The 21106-nt window shown below is 52.5% G+C and overlaps 1 protein-coding gene across 1 annotated transcript; it reads right to left on the reverse strand.

Annotated features, from left to right (window-relative positions):
- Positions 1–7967: 7967 nt before the first annotated feature.
- rbm28 (RNA binding motif protein 28) lies at positions 7968–21106 on the reverse strand. The gene is made up of 20 exons (XM_042335470.1): positions 20898–21106; positions 19128–19271; positions 18768–18862; positions 18357–18432; positions 17773–17865; positions 17588–17659; positions 17266–17428; positions 16909–17030; positions 16406–16490; positions 16124–16233; positions 15709–15782; positions 15328–15460; positions 14915–14979; positions 14638–14793; positions 14163–14312; positions 13899–13973; positions 12487–12764; positions 11464–11575; positions 11214–11247; positions 7968–8158 (listed from the first exon to the last, which is right to left on the reverse strand). The coding sequence occupies exons 1-20, from the start codon at positions 21082–21084 to the stop codon at positions 7968–7970; spliced, it is 2415 nt and encodes an 804-aa protein (XP_042191404.1). The 5' UTR covers positions 21085–21106.

Consider the following 21106-nt stretch of genomic DNA (forward strand, 5'->3'; position numbering starts at 1 on the left):
TTTGTTAGTCAGGCAGTCGGTTAGTTGGTTAGTTCAGATGAGGGAGGAAGGGTTACCCACGACACGACATGATTCATTTGAGAACTGCTACAATTGTGCAACTTGGTGGGAATTTGGTATAAAAGGGCAACTCCTCTGCTGAGGAAAGAGAGAGTGGATCAGACAAGCGAATCATCCAGAGGTGATCATTCCAGAAGTGAGTTACTTTCCCCAAAATGTTAGATAAACTCCAGGAGTTCAGGAAAAATTGGGTTTCAAATCGGATGTTTTTTTGGGGGCAATTTGGATTTTGTTCAGTTTAAAAAAAAGGTTTTTTTTCTTACAATAAGTTTTTGGGGGATTGCGATTTAGTATGTTTTACGCGCAAAACATTTTAATTTACACAGTGGACAAAATAGATTGGGATAAATTGGGCGGTGAACCTATTTTTTGGGGCCCAATTTGATTTTTTTAAATTAAAAAGGTACATTTTTTCTTTCAATGGTTTTTGGGGATGAATATTTTAGCATTTGTTTTATTTACAATAAAGTTTCAATGTGTACAGTGTAACTCCCAGGAGATCCGGACAAATTGGGTTTAAAATTCGATCCGTTTTGACCAAATTCGATTTTATTCGATTTTTTAAAATTGAAATAAGTTCTCTTTTTTTTTCTTGCAGTAAGTTTTTTTTTTTGGGGGGTGGAAGTGGAAATTTAGTATTTATTTTATTTACAAAAAGTTTAAATTTCTACATTATGATTCAGGACAAATTTGTGTCTTTAAAAATCGATGTTGTTTTTTTGGCCAAATTAGATCTATTTTAATTTTAAAAAATTGGTGAAGATTTAGTCTTTGTTTTATTTACAGTTTTCAATTTATAACATAGAGGATAATAAGTTGTTTTGAATCCACCCAGTAAATATCTCTGTCTTGTTCCAGTCAGTCAGGATCTGTCTTATTCTGTCTGAATATTTATATTTGTTTGACATAGTGAATGTGGAATCCTGTAGGTGAGTGGTGAGAGCACTCGCATTGTAAACGAGAGGACCCGGGTTCGATTCCCGGGAAGTTTCCTTACTCCACACGCCTCTGTTTACCTGACAGTGAGTAGGAACCCGGTTGTTAATCGATTGGTGGGTCGCTTTCTGGGGGTAATAATCCCTCTAAAATAATGATAATTATAATCCTTACATTTGATACGGCGCCTGATCACATCTTCGAGACGTCTCGAAGCGCTTCACAGAATACACTGAAAAAATATGTGGTGACCAAATCTATGTGTTTATGGGACGCTGCTGTGCGCAATTGGCTGGTGAGTTTCGCCTACAAAATACACAGTCACTACGCTTTACAGTATATCCTGTGAAGCGCTTTGAGACGTCTCGACGACGTGATCAGGCACCGGGTCAAATAAAAGGATCATCATTATTATTTTCTCTACTTTGTAGAGCCAGTAAACCCTGAAGCTTTGGAGCTCTCTCCCCCAATCCCTGTGCTTTGCCGCCTCCTTCCCTTCCCCTCTGGTAGATCACGATTGAGGACCTGCCTCTCTGACCGTGCTAACGGTCATCTCCTCTCCCCACCCCCCAGCTCGGAGTTGGGCTCTGCCACTGTGAAGCGCTCTGAGGTGCCGCCCGGTGTGAAGGGCGCTGTGTCAATGCAAGCTATTGATTTGCCTGACGGACTATTAAAACCTGCCTCGTGTGGTCCTCTTCTGCAGGGTTTGTGTTGGAGAGGAACGGTGCAGGAGCTGTGAAGATGGGGAGATCGTGTGTTTTGCTGTGTGCTTTCCTCTGCTTCCTGCCTCAGTCCAGCTCCGCACCTCCCACAGCCACAGAGACAAAGCTCCAAAATGCCAAACTACTCGCCCAAGTCACCATCACCCGTCTCCAGGCTCGGCCCCCGCAGGTAAAGTACAGGCAGAGCGTTTATAATCACGTACAGGTGTGGAGTCCTGTAGCTCAGTGATTAGAGCGCTCATCTCACAAGCGAGAGGACCTGGGTTCGATTCCCGGCAGCGCAAAACATTGGGCAAGTCTCCTAACTTCACAGGAAGTAGGAACCCGGTTGTTAGTCGATTGGCAGATGGCTTTTCCAGAGGTAATAATCCCTTCAAAAAATAAATGTGCACAATTGGCTGCCACGTTTCACCCAAATATAGTCAATCCACTTTACAATGTATTCTGCAAAGCGCTTTGAGACGTCTCAACGATGCGATAATAATAATAATAATAATTATCTTTGCATTTGATATATTACATCTTCGAGACGTCTCAAAGCACTTCACAAACTGTATATTTTGTGAGCGGTAGGTGGCAGCTATTTTGCACACAACAGCGACCCACAGACAGACAGTGGTGGATTGAGTGACCAAATTATTGGATTTTTTTATTATTTTTTTTGGAGGGATTATTAGCTCCGGAAAAGCCATCCGCCAATCAACCAACAACCGGGTTCCTACTCACTGCTGGTAAACAGGTGGAGTCAGGAAACTTGTCTAAGGTTTCGCCCCGTCCTGCCCGGGAATCAGATCAAACCTGTGTCCTCTTGCTTGTGATGTGAGCTACGGGACTCCACAAAAAGGCACTGTATCAAATGCAAGGATATTACGCATGGCTTCCCGTCGTGGTTAGAGCGTTCGCCCTGCAAGCGAGAGGTTCTGGGTTCAATTCCCGGGCAGAGGGATACTTTACAGTATGTTCGGTGAAGCGCTTTGGGACGTGTTGAAGACGTGTTGAGGTGTTGGGTCAAATGTAAGGATTATTATTATAATAATAATAATTATTGTTGTTGTTGTTGTTCCCAGTTTAAGCCTCTGCCCAGCATGAGGATCAGTGGGCTGGAACGGATCCCAAACACCGTGTCTCTCAGTGGCCCTGACAGCCTGGGGCCAACCATCGAGGGGTTGCACTGTTACGTGGAGGTCTTGAGGAGCTTGGGGCTGGAGAACACGGCCCAGATCCAGGCGGACGTGGAGGGACTCTGGCTTGTGCTGAAGTCTGTGGCCCAGTCGTGGGGCTGCAGTGAGCCACAGTGCAGCGCAGCACAGCAACTCATAACCTTCCTCCGGAACAACACCTCGTACAAGCTGACCATCAGTCACGTGGTCCTTGAGAAGCTAATCAGCTACTTACAGCAGGCGGTCAGAGTACTGGACAACGCCAGTCGCTGTACTTCTTAGTCTGCAAAGGGGCGTCACTGGGAGCTCAGCCAGGAGACAGCAACAATTTGCATTTAACCAGCGCCTTTCACGCTGGGCCGTGTCTCAGAACTCCTCACCCCCCTAACCCTAACCCTAACTCGTCTCTTCCTCTTACCCTCCACTGGTGGTGAGAACATGAGCCGTGAGATGTGTTAACCCACAAATCAGGCGCGGAAACATTTATTTTCTTTGCAAAATCAGTAAATGCCAAACCGTCTGGAGTTTGGACACCAGCTTTCACACAGCATTGTATCAGCACGGCACTGCCTCTATATCTACATCTCTCTTGTGTTTATCAGCCCGGTTTAGCAACTTATTTATTTGCCGCATGTTAATTTTACACAAACCAGCTCTTTTTTCCTGTTCAAGGGATGTCAGTGTTGGTACCAACACTTCCAGGTCAGGGTTAGACAGACAGTAAAGCTCCCGCTGTGTGTGTGTTTTGAAGGAGATGGGACTTGAGCTGCGGATTGATGGGAGTTTCCCAGGAACAGGGAAAAGGAGGATGGAATGGGTTTGTGTGGCTTGGTCTTTAAAATAAAGTAATTTATTTTTAAATTAACTTAAGTTATTATTATTGATGTACGAATATGTGGATTTGTAAATCATTGCAATAAATTCCTGGAACACTTAGATGCACTGCCTCTCTGTTTCAATATTAATATGGTAAATATGGATTCAGCCATTTAGCCACAGTGAGTACATTGTGGATTTATTCAACAATAAACTCCTGATAACCACTTAAGTCATCATCGCTGTCAATATCCCGGTCACATTTATTTATGTGTTGTGCAGTCCTGTAGCTCAGTGGTTAGAGCACTCACCTCACAAGCGAGAGGAGGTTTAATTCCTGGGCACAATGAAACCTTAGGCAAGTTTCCTTACTCCACACACACACACGCACGCACACACACGCACGCACACACACGCACGCACACACACGCACACACACACGCACACACACACGCACACACACACACGCACACACACGCACACACACACGCACGCACACACACACGCGCACACACGCCTCTGTTTACCTAACAGTAAGTAAGAACCCGGTTGTTAGTCGATTGGCGGATCACTTTCTGGGGATAATAAACCCTTCAAAAAATTGTTGTCATTTAACCCACGAGTGTTTGTGGGACGCCTGGTCCACAATTAGCTGCCGGTTTTCTCCCACAAATTACACAGTCACTCCTCTTTACAGTATATCCTGTGAGGCGTTTTGAGACGTCTCAACGATGTGATAGAGCTCTGTATCAAATGCAAGGATTATTATTATTACATTTTCATTCCCCCGCAAACACACACATGAACAACCCTTACACTTACACAGCGCCGGGGAGGGTGATATCCCAGAGCCCTTCCCAGGATATGCTGTAAAGTGGAACACAGCTCTCATCGACCCACAAAATACACAGTCACACAGCAACGACCCACACACAGTTTGCTTGTGACTGACCCCACGCGTTATCGGGGAGAAGGAAAGGGAGTCTCTCTCTCTCCCAGTGTCCCGGCTGATAATGGCCTTATGATCAATCTTTCACTTACTTCGTGGCTGTTTGTGAAAAGTTGCCAAACGGAAACTGGCTGTTGCCTTGGTTTACACAGTCACTACACTGCATAGTAAAAATCCTGGTAAATATTAATAATAATAATAATAATCCTGACGTTTGAAACAGCGCCTTATTACGTCGTTGAGACGTCTCAAAGCGCTTCACAAGATATACCGTAGCGTTCAGTGACTGGATATTTTGTGGGCGAAACACGGCAGCCAATCGCACACAGCGGCGTCTCACAAACAGTTGTGGAGTGAGTTACCAGTTTTATTTGGGGGATTGTTGGTCAGGACATGGGGGGAGAGAGAGAGCGCGAGAAAGAGAGAGAGAGAGAGAGAAACTCCCTTCTCTTTTCCAACAGCGCCGCAGAATCTTTAACATCCACCCGGACAGGAAGACGGGGAATGAGGTTTAACATCTCATCCCAAGGACGGCTTCTCCCACAACGCGACATCCCCCCACTCCCACCGGCCTTAGACTGTGTGATTCCAAGTCCCAACTGACTCAGAGGTGAGAGAGCTTCCACTGAGCCACTCGGACATCAAATAGACCAATTATTAATGAAACTGAGAGCTTTCAACACGCAACTTGCTCTCGCTGCGTTTCTCGTGTTAAGCCTCGGTACAGATATATGATGTGGGTTTGTTAATCATCACAAAGGATTGTAGAGTTTTCGATTCAGTGTGTGGGTCACACAGAGAGAGACTTTCACACCATCAAGACAACTGATCCGCAGAGACAGCTTTACTGTGTCTCTAACCCTGACCTGGGAGTGTGGACACACAGTGTAGAGGAGCTTTACTGTGTCTCTAACCCTGACTTGGGAATGTGGACACACAGTGTAGAGGAGCTTTACTGTGTCTCTAACCCTGACCTGGGAATGTGGACACACAGTGTAGAGGAGCTTTACTGTCTCTAACCCTGACCTGGGAGTGTGGACACACAGTGTAGAGGAGCTTTACTGTCTCTAACCCTGACCTGGGAGTGTGGACGCACAGTGTAGAGGAGCTTTACTGTATCTCTAACCCTGACCTGGGAGTGTGGACACACAGTGTAGAGGAGCTTTACTGTGTCTCTAACCCTGACCTGGGAGTGTGGACACACAGTGTAGAGGAGCTTTACTGTGTCTCTAACCCTGACCTGGGAGTGTGGACACACAGTGTAGAGGGAGCGTTACTGTGTCTTTACGCTCCGTCTTCAGCCTAAACACTCTTCGTGGTGTAAGAGCCAAAGTAAATACTGCAGAGAGAAGACATGGGACAGGAAGCTGAGTGAGCGAGACCAGCAATGGCAAAGCCCAGAGCCTCCAGATTGTAAAGTTATTTAACCATTTGGCACAAATGGCTGTGAGGAGACACTGGGGGAATCTCCTGTGTTGTGGCCAGATCTGCCGTGACGTGACAGGCTTGTTCTCAGCGGCTTGAGATACTTCTGTCCTCAGTGACGCTTCCTCCAATATCCTGTTGCGTGGATTCCCAGTCTGTCCATGTGGAAGCCAAGTGTCTGGCACAGGAAGCAGAGAGAGAGAGAGAGAGAGACAGACACAGGCTCCTGTAACAACATGAGGAATCCACACACAAATGGGGAAGTTCAGAGGAACTGAGTCACACATACAGCAACCCAACAACGTCAACAAAAGACCTGGGAAGAACGGATAAGGCCCAAGGGAAGGATTATTGAGACAAACTCCTGCGTATATAATAGAGGGAGCCACGGAAATGTGAGCGACTCACATTGCTGTGGTATTAATAAGGACCCTTGTGTCTGCTACAACCCCTGGCAGGTCAAAACCTCCTCACAGGTAATTACTGCGCTCCAAGTCAGGAGCTTATGGCTTCGAGTGCCCCACATTAGGGGTTTTGAGCTCAGGCTGACACTTCAAGATCCTCACCTTGTCTTCAAATCCCTCCACTCCTCTGCACCCCCCGACCCCTCTGACCTCCTCTCTCCTCAAAGCAGTACCCGTTGCCTTCGTTCCTCTGGGTCTGGCCTCCCCCTCGTCCCCCAAGTCCTCCGCTCCACCCTCGGCGGCGGTGCCTTCAGCCATTGCGCCCCGAGGCTCTGGAACTCCCTTCCTCACTCCCTTCCCCTCGTTTCCAACCTTCTTATTGTCAGGTCTCTACTGAAGACCTTTCTTTTCAACCGCGCCTTTGGTCACCTTCCCCCCCCTCCCCCCCCATGGCTCTGCCCCCTCCCCCTGGCTCCCCACCCTGGCTCCCCCCCTCCCCCCGGCTTGGCCCCGGGATCCGTTACTGTGAAGCTCTGAGACGCCATCCGGCGTGGAGGGCACTGTATAAATCCAAGTTGTTGTTGTCGTTGAACGGTGGGGGAAGGGCTTTGTTGGAGACTCGGTCCTGCAGATGAGACGTTAAACCTCACTCCCCCCCCACCCCCACCCCACGCCTGTGTCCATCAACACTGAGCCCGGCTAATTGTGCTCAGATGGCAGTGAGGCTTTGTGGCGTCTCAGCTAGGGAGGTCTACATTAATTGGATGATCCTCTCTTGCTCCGGGCAGTTTTGATTCATCTCCAGGAGATCTTCTCGCCTTCCAACCGCATTTGGAAAACTCTGTGGCTGTGGGGTTTCCACTTTTCCGTGTCTCACTCTCTCTCTCTCTCTCGCTGAGCGGGAGCTGGTGTGAGTCAGCCAGGCTCCTGACACAGAGCTGGGAAATGTGGCCTCACTCACTCACTCACACATTCACACATACACGTCCTGATGGCTCATCTGCCCCAATGAGCTCAGAAGAAACCCCCTCCCCACCTGACTGTATTTTGTGGGCGAAACGCAGCAGCCAATTGTGCCCGGCAGAGCCTCGCAAACAGCTGTTTTTTTAAGGGATTGTTAACCCCAGAAAAGCAATCTGCCAATCAACTAACAACTGGAAAAACAGAGCCGTGGGGAGTAAGGAAACTTGCTTAAGGTTTTGCCCCGCCCGGGAATCAAATCCAGGTCCTCTCACTTGCGAGGCGAGTGCTCTGACCACTGGGCTACAGGACTCCACAACGACAAAGCTCATGATTTATGGGACTTTGCCGTACACAAATTGCTGCCGTGTTTGGCCGTCAGTAAAGTCAATAGACTTGATTGTGATTTTCTGTGTAAGACACCGAGATGTTTCAGTGTGATAAGTCGCTGTAAAAGTATGAGTCCTTTCCGTGTGTCGGGTGTGGAGAGTGTAGCGCACAGCGAGGAGAGGGGACAGGCTGTTAAATGGGGAGGTTACACTCCACCAATAAAGGGCACAGAGCACAAATACAAAGAGGTGATGCCAAAGCTGTGGAAATCATTAACAAGGACAGGCGTTTGGGCCATTGTGTCCAACTCTGGCCTCCTCTCTGTTGGGAGGACACCCAAGCCTATAACAGTGTCGTCCTGCCTCAGACACAATCTCTTCTCCTTGTCAGGTGGTCCTGGGTTCAAACCACCACGTCAGGACTTTGAACTCACATAAGCTGATGCTCACTCCAAGACACCATGTGGGAAGGGGGGAGCAATGTCAGAGGTGCTGACCTTTAGATGAGATGTTAAACCGAGGTCCCGTCTGTACCACATTGGATTGTCTAAACTGTGAGCTCAAAGACCCGGGGTGGGGAACGTGAAACACTCCCAGGTCCCCCACCCCCACTCTCCCAGTGCCAGCCGGGTGCGGAAACCCATCAGCGTTCCTTAAGAGTCTCCAGTGAGCCAGGCCGGGCTGGGCTGCCATCAGCAGCGAGTGGCCTGGGACACTGCGGCCCCTCCTGGCTCAGGAACCGGGGACTACTAAGAGAAAGAGAGAAGCCTGCACAGTGGGTGAGCGACCATATGGGAATATTTTCACGCTGATGGTTATTAGGTTGTGGAAAGGCTGACCAAACCAGGCTGTCTGAAAGAGAATCAGGAATAGTTTTTATACAGGAATTGGAAAAATGTGCGTAAAAGGAAAATATAAAACATGAGCCACTCTTTTGAGACTTCAGTCAATTGGCAGATCGCATTCGGAGGTAAAAATCCCTTTTAAAAATATTGGGGGTGGGGGGGGGGGGAAGGGATTGAGTGACCAATATTTTTTTCTTTCTTTCTTTCTCTCTCTCCCAAAGACAGGGTAGCCAGCGGAGCCTGGCGCGGAGTGCGGTGATGGGGCGAGAGAAAAAGACGAGATGGGAGATAAAAGAGCGAAGATAGAGACAGAGCGCACGGGAGCGGAAGGAGCGAGATCTAACTTGCTCCATTCCCAGGTTGGGATTCTGTGAGTAATCCAATTAAGAGTAATTGAGGAAACACCTAGAAAATGCAGAGCCACAGCCCAAGGCCTCACTCACTCACTCCATTCATTCATCAGCCGATGGCCTGTGAGTGTGGGTAGGGAGGTACATGGCGGCGAGGACCAGCCCTTTACCTCATGTGCTGAGGAATGTGCAATTCACCGAGGTGCTGGAGGCACAGGGAGAGGCTGGCGACCGAGCTACCCTGAACTAGCCTCATTGTGCAATTACCCACACGTACACACGACAGCCCCCCCCCCCCCCACAGGGAGGCCATTCAACCCATCATATCAACTCAAACTAGCCCCATTCCCTGCTCTCTCTCTCTCTCTCCCCATCGTGTCTGTGCTGGGGCTCGCTCCCCCACTGGAGCTCTCTACTCTAACCCCCATTCCCAACATTTTCTTTGTGTATTTGCTGAGAACACCTTTGTGCAGAGATAGCAAACTTTAATAATAATAATCCTCGCATTTGATACAGAGCCTCTTTGTCTTATCGTGTCTTTGAGACATCTCAAAGCGCTTCACAGAATATACTGTAAAGTGAATTGACTGTATATTTTGTGGGTGAAACGCAGCAGCCAATTGTGCACAGCAGCGTCCCACAAACAGCCGTGGGTTGAGTGACCAAATTATTGGTTATTTATTTGTTGGAGGGATTATTACCCATGGAAAGCAATCCGATAACAACTGGGTTCCTACTGGCAAACAGAGGCGTGTGTGTGGAGTAAGGAAACTTGCCCCAGGTTTCGCTCTGCCCGGGAATCAAACCCAGGTCTCTCGCTTGCGACCACTGAGCTACAGTACTCACTAATCACTTTACAGTGATAAAATGCTATATAAAATGCAAGAATTATTAATAATAGGAGACAGTCTGGCTTTAAGATGAACACCGTCTAGAGGGAGGAGGGGGTAACAATGACATCAGTCAGACTGATGGTTGAGAATGGTTGGTCTGTGCTCCATACAATATCCTTAGTTACACTAATAACAGGGATCCTTCGCCAACCGTCCTCAACAAGTATTTATTTAAGGGTCTGAGCCACAAACCAGGCTCGATAGGCAGCTCCGAGGTGTGAGCAATGTCTCAGAGAACGTGCTGTAAGCCACATGCCTCCTGGGGGAGAATAGACACAGTAAAGCTCCTCTACACTGTGCGTCCGTCCACACTCCCAGGTCAGGGTTAGAGACACAGTAAAGCTCCTCTACACTGTGTGTCCACACTCCCAGGTCAGGGTTAGAGACAGTAAAGCTCCTCTACACTGTGTGTCCACACTCCCAGGTCAGGGTTAGAGACACAGTACGCTCCTCTACACTGTGTGTCCACACTCCCAGGTCAGGGTTAGAGACACAGTAACGCTCCCTCTACACTGTGTGTCCACACTCCCAGGTCAGGGTTAGAGACACAGTAACGTTCCCTCTACACTGTGCGTCCTCACTCCCAGGTCAGGGTTAGAGACACAGCAAAGACACAGGAAAGCTGTTTTGTACCACGTTTAAGGAGTTTTGCTTTGAACCCCACACAGCACACTGTCCAGTATGAGTGGATAGGGGTGAGACATTCCCTGAATGATTTCCCCCCCACCCCCCAACCACTCTCCCCGCACAGCCTCTGAGAGGAATTAAACTTTCAGTCAAATAAGCGCCCACTGAACCTTGATGTCACTGTTTTTATAAACACGTCTCATTTAATTACATATAAAATATTCTCACAATTGGGTGCAATGTTTGTGTGTGTGTTTTGAGTGATGGGGAGGTGGGGGGAATGGGTGTCAAGAGTCTGTACAGTTTCTGGGCCCCCTCCCCACTCCATCTCAGTCTCTTTCTCCAACCCCCAGATGCCCAGATAGTGGGGCTGAAAGGCCATTTTGTGGAGTGGAGGTGGGCAGGGGGGTGGGGGTGGGAATGCTGTCTGTGGAGCTCAGTGGGGGGGTGGGTCCCAGTTGCTCTGTCCCGCCAGCAGACCCTCTAGTCCTGGAACCACTTGCTCCTCTTGGCGGGAGTGTTTCCGATGGTCCGCACCCCTCTGTGGGGGGCTCCCAGGATCTTCCTCTTATACTGCTGCACCAGCGCCTCGAATCGCTGCTCCTCCCCCAGCTGTCTCTGCCCCCGGCCCTGCCCCCCAGCCCCACCTCGGCCCCCAGCCCCACCTCGGCCCCCAGCCCCACCTCGGCCCCCAGCCCCACCTCGACCCCCAGCCCCACCTCGACCCCCAAACCCACCTCGGCCCCCAGCCCCACCTCGGCCTGGGGCACCCTGTGGAGAGAGAGAGAGAGAGAATGTGAGAGCCACTCAGCACACATTGCCCACCCACCCCCTCACCCCCCACTCATCTCCCTCCCCCCCACACACTCTGTTACTTCGCCCCCAGCTGTCCCGCAGCCTGTCTCCCCCCCACTCCAATCTGTCTCCCCCCGTCTCATACCCACTCCCCCGCACGCCGTTCTCCCAATCCCCCCCACCCCCACGTACCTGTCTGATCATCGCTCCTCTCCCCCGAGCGGCCGCTGCTCTCAGCCTGTCCTGGCGGCTTGGCCCTCGTGACACCTTCTTAGGCTCCAGCATTTTGCCCTTGTCCCGGGCCCTGAGGGTTAGAAATTACAGGGAGTCAGTGATACCTCCAGGGACTCTCACAAACCTCCATCACAGGCTGGCCCCAGCCTAGACACACACACACACACACACACCCTCACACACACACCCTCACACACACAGCCCCTCACACACACACCCACAGAGCCCCTCACACACACACACACACAGCCCCTCACACACACACACAGCCCCTCACACACACACAGCCCCTCACACACACACACAGCCCCTCACACACACACACACACAGCCCCACACACACACACAGCCCCTCTCTCACACACACACACACACACAGCCCCTCACACACACACACACAGCCCCTCACACACACACACACAGCCCCTCACACACACACACAGCCCCTCACACACACACACACACAGCCCCTCACACACACACACACAGCCCCTCACACACACACACACAGCCCCTCACACACACACACACAGCCCCTCACACACACACACACACACAGCCCCTCACACACACACACACAGCCCCTCACACACACACACACACAGCCCCTCACACACACAGCCCCTCACACACACACAGCCCCTCACACACACACACAGCCCCTCACACACACACACAGCCCCTCACACACACACACAGCCCCTCACACACACACACAGCCCCTCACACACACACACAGCCCCTCACACACACACACACACACACAGCCCCTCACACACACACACAGCACCACTCACACACACACACACACAGCCCCCCCCTCACACGCACAGACCCCCCTCACACACACAGCGCCCCTCACACACACACAGCGCCCCCCCCTCACACACACAGCGCCCGACACACACACACAGCGCCCCTCACACACACACACCGGGGGAGAGAGGGGGAGAGAGAGAGAGAGAGAGATGGAGGACGTACCTGATTTTGGGGCCGCGGTGCGAGGGCAAAGGCAGGACTTTTTTCCGCTTCTTACCATCCGGCAGCTCCACCTCCTCCACCTCCGCTTTGGTGCGAAATCCGGCCCAGGTTCTGTGTTGGGGGGCCGGGGCGAGGTGAGGGGGCCGGGGGGCACGGCTCGGAGCCGCTTGGTTCCTCTTAGGTTGGTTCTGAGGGTTCACAACCGCTCTCTGCTGCTGCTGTTGTTGTTTCTGTTGCTGTTGTTTCTGTTGCTGTTGTTTCTGTTGCTGTTGTTTCTGCTGTTTATCATTTTAAGAGAAAGATGGTACAAGTCAGAGAGGGGGATTGTTGTTGGAGGGGAAGAGAGTACAACAACAACAACAATAATAATCCTTGCATTTGATGCAGCTCCACACACACAGTCCCAGACAGCCGCGGATTGCATGAATAACCTATTATTATTAGTAGTAGTTTTTTCCCCATTCACAGTTACTCAGCGCCTTTCACGACCCTCCGGCGGGTGGACACAGAGCGGGGGGTGGCAGCTCGGTCACTCTTCAGTCAACCCCGCCAAGCGCTTTCACACGTTCCTCCACACGAGTCAAATGTGAGGATTGTTCTATAATCTGCATTACCTCAGGCAGCCACTAGAGGCGCCACTGGACCAAAAGCTGTGTCCTAGTGCCGTCCAGTGGCTAGAAATGTGTATGACACCCTAAGCAGGGGCTCGGAGCAGCGAGTGAGTGAGTGAGCGAGGGAGTGAGCGAGGGAGTGAGTGAGCGAGGGAGCGAGCGAGGGAGTGAGCGAGGGAGGGAGCGAGCGAGGGAGTGAGCGAGGGAGTGAGCGAGGGAGGGAGTGAGCGAGGGAGGGAGTGAGCGAGGGAGCGAGCGACGGAGTGAGCGAGGGAGGGAGCGAGCGAGGGAGTGAGCGAGGGAGGGAGTGAGCGAGGGAGCGAGCGAGGGAGGGAGTGAGCGAGGGAGTGAGCAAGGGAGCCTGGAGTTTGCTGCAGCTCCTGGACATCAAGTTAATGAGCAGATCTTTCAATGTGGGGGATTGACAGATCGAGGCAGAGACAGCAATAGACGGATAGAGACAGACAGATGGAGAGATAAACAGATAGAGAAAACGAGTTAAGAGACAAAACAGAAAGACACACAGACAAATAAAACAGGTGATAGAGAGGAAGAGAGAGTGAGTGAGAGGAGAGAGAGAGGGTGGGGGGGGAGGGGGGAAGTGTTAGAGACAGTGATACACAAAGAGATAAGTGGGACTTACAGAGTCAATAGTAGAGAAAGAAATATGGAAATAGTTAGAGGCAGAGATGGAGAGTGAAATAGATAGAGAGATGGAGAGACAGATGGACAGACGGAGGAAGGGAGAGATGGAGGGAGGGAGGGAGAGATGGAGGGAGGGAGGGAGGGGGGGAGACAAACCTGGCTGTGTTGCACACGTGCCTCTTTAATCTTCAGTTTCCTCCGATCTTCCAGTGAGAATTCTACGATGGGTCTCTGTTCGGAGCAATGTGAAAGTTACACTGTGTGTCTGCCAGGCGGAGGGTGTGTAACACACACACACACAGATGTGTGCGAACACACACGATGGGTGGCACACACACGCATCACACACGCCAGGTGACACCGTGTAACCACACCACACACACACACACACACGGGCGTGCTCTGGGTGTCTGCACTGACCTTTTCGGGGGTGAAGATGTCAGGGTTGTTGTTGAGGTGGCGCAGTGCCTGCAGAGCTTGCTCGTGCTCCCGAAACGCCACAAACCCGTAGCCCAACGACTGCCCCCAACCCTTCACCTTCATAGCCTGGCGGTCTCTCATTATCCTACACTGTACAGAGGAGAGGGCAAGTGATCACCAGATACAGAGAGACACAGAGTGACAGACAGAGAGAGTCACAGAGAGAGAGAGAGAGAGAGAGAGAGAGAGAGAGAGACAGAGAGAGAGTCACAGAGAGAAAGAGAGAGAGACAGATAGATAGAGACAGAGAGACATGGAGAGATGAGAGAGACAGCGACAGATAGAGACAGACAGAGAGACATGGAGAGATGAGAGAGAGAGACAGCGAGAGACACAAATGGAGAGACACACATATACACAGAGGCATAAAGAGAGACAGAGAAAGAGAGACACTCCCCCCCACCGCTGCTCTGACCTCAGTGATGTGGACGCCCCTGGTCCCCGCCGCCTGCAGACACAGCGTTCGGAGCCGAGTGTCGTCCACAGATTTGGGGATGTTGTGGACACACAAGCGAGTGGGCGACACAAACACATTCACATCCTGCAGCTTCCGTCTCTTCAGCTCCTCAAACTGTGTAAGAAAGAAGGGGGGGGTGGTCAGGGGGTCAGGCATCAGATACCCACAGGCCACCAAGCCATTGGCCCCCTCCCACCGGGCCCTCGCTCCCCCCTCCCCCCATGGAGGCTCTTACCCGTGATCTCTTTGCCAAGTCAGCGGCGCTTAGATTCTCAGCTGATTTCATCCCGGCTCGTATCACTGACAGAGAGAGAGAGAGGGGGGGGGGGGGGGGGGGGAGAGAAAGAGCATCAGTAACTGGTCCACACTGTGTATTTGCACATCTCTCTCCCCCCCCCCCACGCTGGCATATACCCACCTCTCCCACATACTCACCCCCGCACCCAGCCTCAATAGTAATAATCTCAAACTCCTCCCCAATCAATCGCTCGCTCCCCACCCCCCCCTTACTCTCCCCACACCCCGACATCCCACACTCACAGCCCCACCTCCCCTGGCCCCCCCACCCACCTTGCACACAGTCCCCCCCCACCCTAACTCACAATCCTGCCCTCACCCACAGCCCCCCCCCCCCCACCCCTCACTCACAGCCCTCTCGAGCCAGGTACAGGTTGCGGCCCCCGGTTTTGACGGGTTTCTTCTCAGTGAGCTTCTTGGCCTCGTCCCTCGTGACGGCCACCAGGATACTGAGCTTCCGGCCAGCCAGGTGCAGGCCCCCCTCCTGTAATACAGCACAGTGTCACTCCCCCCCCATACACACCAACACTCCGCACCCACACACTCCACCACCCCCAGCCAGCCAGCCACATCAGGGCGAACGTTAAAGATCTCCTGTGGAGCTGTTGGAATAGAGAAGGGGTTTCTCCCTCCCTCCCAGTGACCCAAATAACATTCATCACAGCTGTTTGTGGGGACGTTGTTGGGCGGAAATTGTCTGCCCCGTTTACCCACAGACACACGGTTCCTCACCTCGGAGTCATCGCTTGCTGCATTCACACATTTCTGTGCTGATTCTTTGGTCTTGAACTGAGCAAAGCCGCAGCCTGGAATAGACACACAGTCACTGAGCATATCTCAGACCACAATTCGCACCTCACAGTCTCTACCCCTGACCTGGGAGTGTGGACGCAGTGTAGAGAAGCTTTACTGTGTCTCTAACCCTGACCTGGGAGTGTGGACGCACAGTGTAGAGGAGCTTTACTGTGTCTCTAACCCTGACCTGGGAGTGTGGACGCAGTGTAGAGGAGCTTTACTGTGTCTCTAACCCTGACCTGGGAGTGTGGACGCAGTGTAGAGGAGCTTTACCGTGTCTCTAACCCTGACCTGGGAGTGTAGACGGACGCACAGTGTAGAGGGACAGTGTCCTCCCTCCCCCAGCCCTCACCTTTAGAGTGCTCGGTGTCGGGGTGCAGGACAATCCGCACGTAATTCAGTTCCCCAAAGCTCAGCAGCAGCTCCTCCAGCGACTCCTCCTCACTGTCAAACGATAGATTCCTGCAGCAGAGACTCAGTGTCAGCCTGGGCTGGTACCAGCGGCCCAGCTGTGGCCTGAGCAGAGCTGTGAGTGTGTGTGTGTGTGTGAAGGAGGATAGTTTGACTCCTGTGTGCAGTGCTTACACACACACACAGGGAGGGAGGGAGGGAGGGAGGGAGGTTTCAGGCTGACCTGATGAAGACAGTCCGCCCCTCGTGGACATCTGTCAACAGCTTCGTCTTCCTCTGTTTCTTCTTCTTCTTCACTGGCTCCTCACCTGTGACAGAGAGACAGAGGGAAACACTGAGAGAGAGAGCAAGGATTTTTTTTAATCCTTGCATTTGATACAGTGCCTTATCGCATCTTTGAGACGACATCTTTGCTGCCGTGCGCAACTGGCTGCCGCGATTTGCCCCAAACTACAGTCACTACATTTTACAGTATATTCTGTGAAGCGCTTTTGAGACGTCTCAGAGATGTTATAAGGCGTTGTATCAAATGCAAGGATTATTAATTTAATTGTACACTCTCCCCCTCTCTCTCTCTCCCTGGAGGGACGCAGCCTGATTGTCTAATCCCGGAGTATTAGGCCCAGATGGTGAGAGCCAAGGCTTTGGGTCCCAGAGTGTGCGTTATGTAAATATATTTATATTTACACATATAAAACGTTACAAAGATTTCAAACTCCCACTCACCATCTTCATCTTCCTCTGAGCCCAGGTCACTCTCTTCAGAGCCACCTTCATCAGAGCTGTCTTCCTGCTGCTCACTGCCATCTTCATCATCACTTGACTCCTCTTCCTCAGTTGTCAATGATCTGAAACGAGGTACTCTGAATAAGATTTGATTTATTATGATAATAATAATAATAATCCTTGCATTTGGTGGAGCGCATTGAGACGAGAATGGAGAGAGACAGAGAGAGGGGAGATGGAGGGAGCGAGGCGGAGGGAAGAGAGAGAGAGAGGAGGAGAGTGAGGCAGCAAGTAAGGTGGAGAGAGAGGGGGGGGAGAGGGGAGTGAGAGGCGGATGGAGAACCTTCTTGAGGTTACCTCTTCTTGGCTGGTGGCTGGGACATGGTTTCCAATTCTTCCTCCTCCTCCTCAGTCTCACCTTCCTCTTCCTCCTTCGTCTCACCCTCACCTTCCTCTTCCTCCTCCTTCGTCTCACCTTCCTCTTCCTCCCTCTGGCCCTGACTGGGTTTCTTTTCCATGGCTGCTCCCAAACACACAGATTTACAGCCAATCAAACAGCGGAGTATGGCACAGCCCAAACTCCTCCCCTTCCCAGGCCCCGCCCCACACAGCGCCCAGGCCCCGCCCCACACCGCACCCAGGCCCCGCCCCACATCGCGCCCAGGCCCCGCCCCAGTACCTATCTGACTGGGATCCACTGTCGTCTTGTATTTGTCCTTCGCCACCGCCCAGTCCACAGCCACAGGGCGGCCTGTAACACACACCAGGGTCAGACCCCGCTCTCACTCCCACCCCAGCCCCACTCTTCCCCCAACCTCCCTCGCTTCCTCCCACCTCACTCTGTCCTCATTTTCTCTCTGTTACCTTTAATCTCCTTCAGATTCATCCCCTTCAGGGCTCTTCCCGCCTCCAGAACATTTCGGAACTGCACGAAGGCGAATCCTCGCATCTTCCCGTCTGCAGAGGGAAACGGAACAGGATTAGCTCTCTCTCCCCACTCCGCGGGACACAGAGTCACTGGCAATGCCGACTTCCCACAACCCAGTGTGAGACAGACAGGTATCAGCCCAGCACACTGTGAGTACACATAATGATAACAATAATAATCATAATAATAATCCTGGCATTTGATACAGCGCTTATGAAGTCTTCGAGACGTCTCAGCGCTTCACAGAACATACTGTAAATTGTAGTGACTGTGTATTCTGTGGTCGAAACGCGGCAGCCAATTGCGGACAGCAGCGTCCCACACACAGTCGTGGATTGAAGTGACCAAATTATTATTTTTTGGAAGGGTTTATTAGCCCTAGAAAGCATTGCACCAATCGACTAACAACCAGTTTCTTACTTACTGCTGCATCAAATGTAAGGATTATTATATTCTATGGGATTATTATTAGTTTCTATTCTATTATAGAGCACAGGACTCGGATCCTGTTGCCACAAACCTTCTTTTGTTGGGATGTTCATCTCGAGCACAGTCCCATACTGCGAAAATATTTGCTTCAGGTCATCTTCTGAACACTGAAAAAGACAGAAACATGTTTATTGCGCAGTGTTTAGCACAAGGGAATGGGGGTAGAGTGGAGAGCTCCAGTGGGGGAGCGAGCCCCAGCACAGACACGATGGGGAGAGAAAGAGAGAGAGCAGGGAATGGGGTTAGAGAGCTCCAGTGGGGGAGCGAGCCCCAGCACAGACACCATGGGGAGAGAAAGAGAGAGAGCAGGGAATGGGGTTAGAGAGCTCCAGTGGGGAGCGAGCCCCAGCACAGACACCATGGGGAGAGAAAGAGAGAGAGCAGGGAATGGGGTTAGAGAGCTCCAGTGGGGGAGTGAGCCCCAGCACAGACACGATGATACCTTGAAGCTCAGATTGCGGATGATGAGTCGAGCTTTCCTGCGGGATTTCTTCAGCGTGTCTGTTTTGGGTTTTTTCTCGGGAGGCGGCTTGGAAACTGCAAACATGACAAACACTTCACAATCGGTTCTGCCCAGAGATTCCCCCCACAACATTTGCTGAAAGATGTGAGTATGTTGATGTGCGGATGTTGGGTGATAACAAGTTTGGGGGAGGGTGGGAAAGGGGGAAATGAAGTCTCACGTACACACTGTCTAATCTCTTGTGCCGGGTCACAACCCCTACCAGCTCCCCCACCCACCTCCGCCTCAGCGCCTCTCCCGCACCCCCCCCCCCCCAACCCCCGTGCACCTGACACTCACCCTCTTTCTTTTGGTGAAGTTTCTTCTTGGCGAGCGAGACGCTGAGCTTCCGTCCATCGTAGTACTTGGGCTCCCGCAGCGCTCGCTGTGCGTCCTCCGATAGCGAGAAGGTCACATAGCCAAACCCACGACAGACATCACTCCCTGCAGCACAAGATCACATGTTACATTTTCCGCTAACCCACCCCACAGCCCCAGTCATCCCTACGCACCACAGCACTGTAGCTCAACCGTAGGACACACAATTAAACATCATACAGTTCCTCAGCCCCACGCTACGTTTGCACGTACAGTAAGGAGCCGGTTATGTGCACTGACATTGTGTAGAATTGTCTCGTCCACATGCAAACTGCAATCGCCCCAGAATTTCCTCTGTTGGGAGTAAGAATTATCCATACATTTCATATCATACCTTATTAAACTGAAGTGTATCAACAACAACAACTTGCATTTATATAGCACCTTTCACTGTTTGCTTTATGAATGGCGAATGCAGCGGACAATTTTGCAGACAGCAACGTCCCCACAAACAGCCATAGAGCGAGTGAGCGATTGTATCCGGGGGATTGTCGGCCAGGACACCGGGAGAGAGAGAGAGAGAGGAACTGCCTTCTCTTTTCCAACAGCACCGCAGGATCTTTAACACCCACCGGAACAGGGCAACAACAACAACAAATGACACCTGTACATCCTTTCACGTCAGGAGGACGTCCCAATGTGCTGGACAGTCAGGGATCCGCACCCAAGCTGGTGGTTGGGATCAGGAGGTATGGAGGGTGGGGGTAGGAGGATGACCGATGGCGCAGTCACAGAGGAGGGACTTGAAGGAGGCAAAGGCACAGACCGGAGCGCAGTTTAACGTCTCATCCGAGGGACGGCGACTCCGACAATGTGGTGCTCCCTCCAGCGCTGCGCTGGAGCGTCAGCCTGGACTGTGAGCTCAGAGTCCCTGACACAGTGTTGGGGGGGGGGGAGAGAGAGGAGGGTGGGGGGAGGAGAGGGGGGGGGAGGGAGGAAGGAGAGAGGGGGAGGATGGAGGAGGGAAGAGGGGGGAGAGGAGAGAGGGGGAGGAGGATGGAGGAGAGGGGAGGAGGATGGAGGGGAGTATGGAGGGGAGAGGGGGGGGGATGGAGGAGAGGGGGAAGGAAGGGGAGGGGGGAGGGGAGAGGGAGATGGAGGAGAGGAGGGAGGAGAGGGGGGAGGATGGAGGAGGAGGGGGGGAGGGGGAGGGAGGGGAGAGGAGGGGAGAGGGAGATGGAGGAGGAGGGGAGGAGGAGGAGGGGAGAGGGAGATGGAGGAGGGGGGAGAGGAGGAGGAGGGGGGGAGAGGAGGAGGAGAGGAGGAGGAGGGGAGAGGAGGAGGAGGGGGAGGAGGGAGGAGGGAGGAGGGAGAGGAGGAGGGGAGGGGGGAGGGGAGAGGAGGAGGAGGGGGAGAGGAGGAGGAGGGAGGGAGGGGGGAGGAGGAGGGGAGGAGGAGGGGGAGAGGAGGAGGAGGGAGGAGGAGGGGAGGGGAGAGGAGGAGGGGAGGGGAGGAGAGGAGAGGAGGAGGAGAGGAGGGGAGAGGAGGAGGGAGGGGGGGGGGGGGGGGGGAGGAGGGGGAGAGGAGGAGGGAGGGGAGGAGGGGGATGGAGGAGGAGGGGGAGAGGAGGAGGAGAGGGAGATGGAGGAGGAGGGGGAGAGGAGGAGGAGGAGGAGAGGGGATGAACCCAGAAGCTGCTCTGGTGTCTGGGCTGAGGTGACCACGTGGTGTGCGGGGATCACGTGCTCTCACCTCGCTCCCTCACCACGAAGCAGTGTTTGACGGGTCCGAGGTCACTGAAGACCTCCCGCAGCTGCTCCCCCGCCGCCGAGACCGGGAGGTTCCTCACAAACACCGTCCCCGTCACCTTGGCCGCGCCCTCGGCCGCGCCGCCGCTCTTCTCCTCGCGCTCCTCCGCCGCCCCTCCGGGCGCCGCCATCTTCTCCGCGCGCCCTTCAAAC

The sequence above is a fragment of the Callorhinchus milii genome, unplaced genomic scaffold (genome assembly GCF_018977255.1).
Source record: "Callorhinchus milii isolate IMCB2004 unplaced genomic scaffold, IMCB_Cmil_1.0 Scaffold5, whole genome shotgun sequence".
NCBI classification, from domain to species: Eukaryota; Metazoa; Chordata; class Chondrichthyes; order Chimaeriformes; family Callorhinchidae; genus Callorhinchus; species Callorhinchus milii.

What these genes read in the sequence shown, in the direction of transcription:
- rbm28 (XM_042335470.1), bottom strand. Translation starts at nt 21,084, where the DNA reads ATGGCGGCGCCCGGAGGGGCGGCGGAGGAGCGCGAGGAGAAGAGCGGC. An exon ending in GAATCTGAAGGAGATTAAAG is followed by an intron (nt 17,660 to 17,772) that starts GTAACAGAGAGA and finishes TGTGTGTTACAG; the next exon opens with GCCGCCCTGTGGCTGTGGAC. An exon ending in GTACCTGGCTCGAGAGGGCT is followed by an intron (nt 14,980 to 15,327) that starts GTGAGTGAGGGG and finishes TCTCTCTGTCAG; the next exon opens with TGATACGAGCCGGGATGAAA.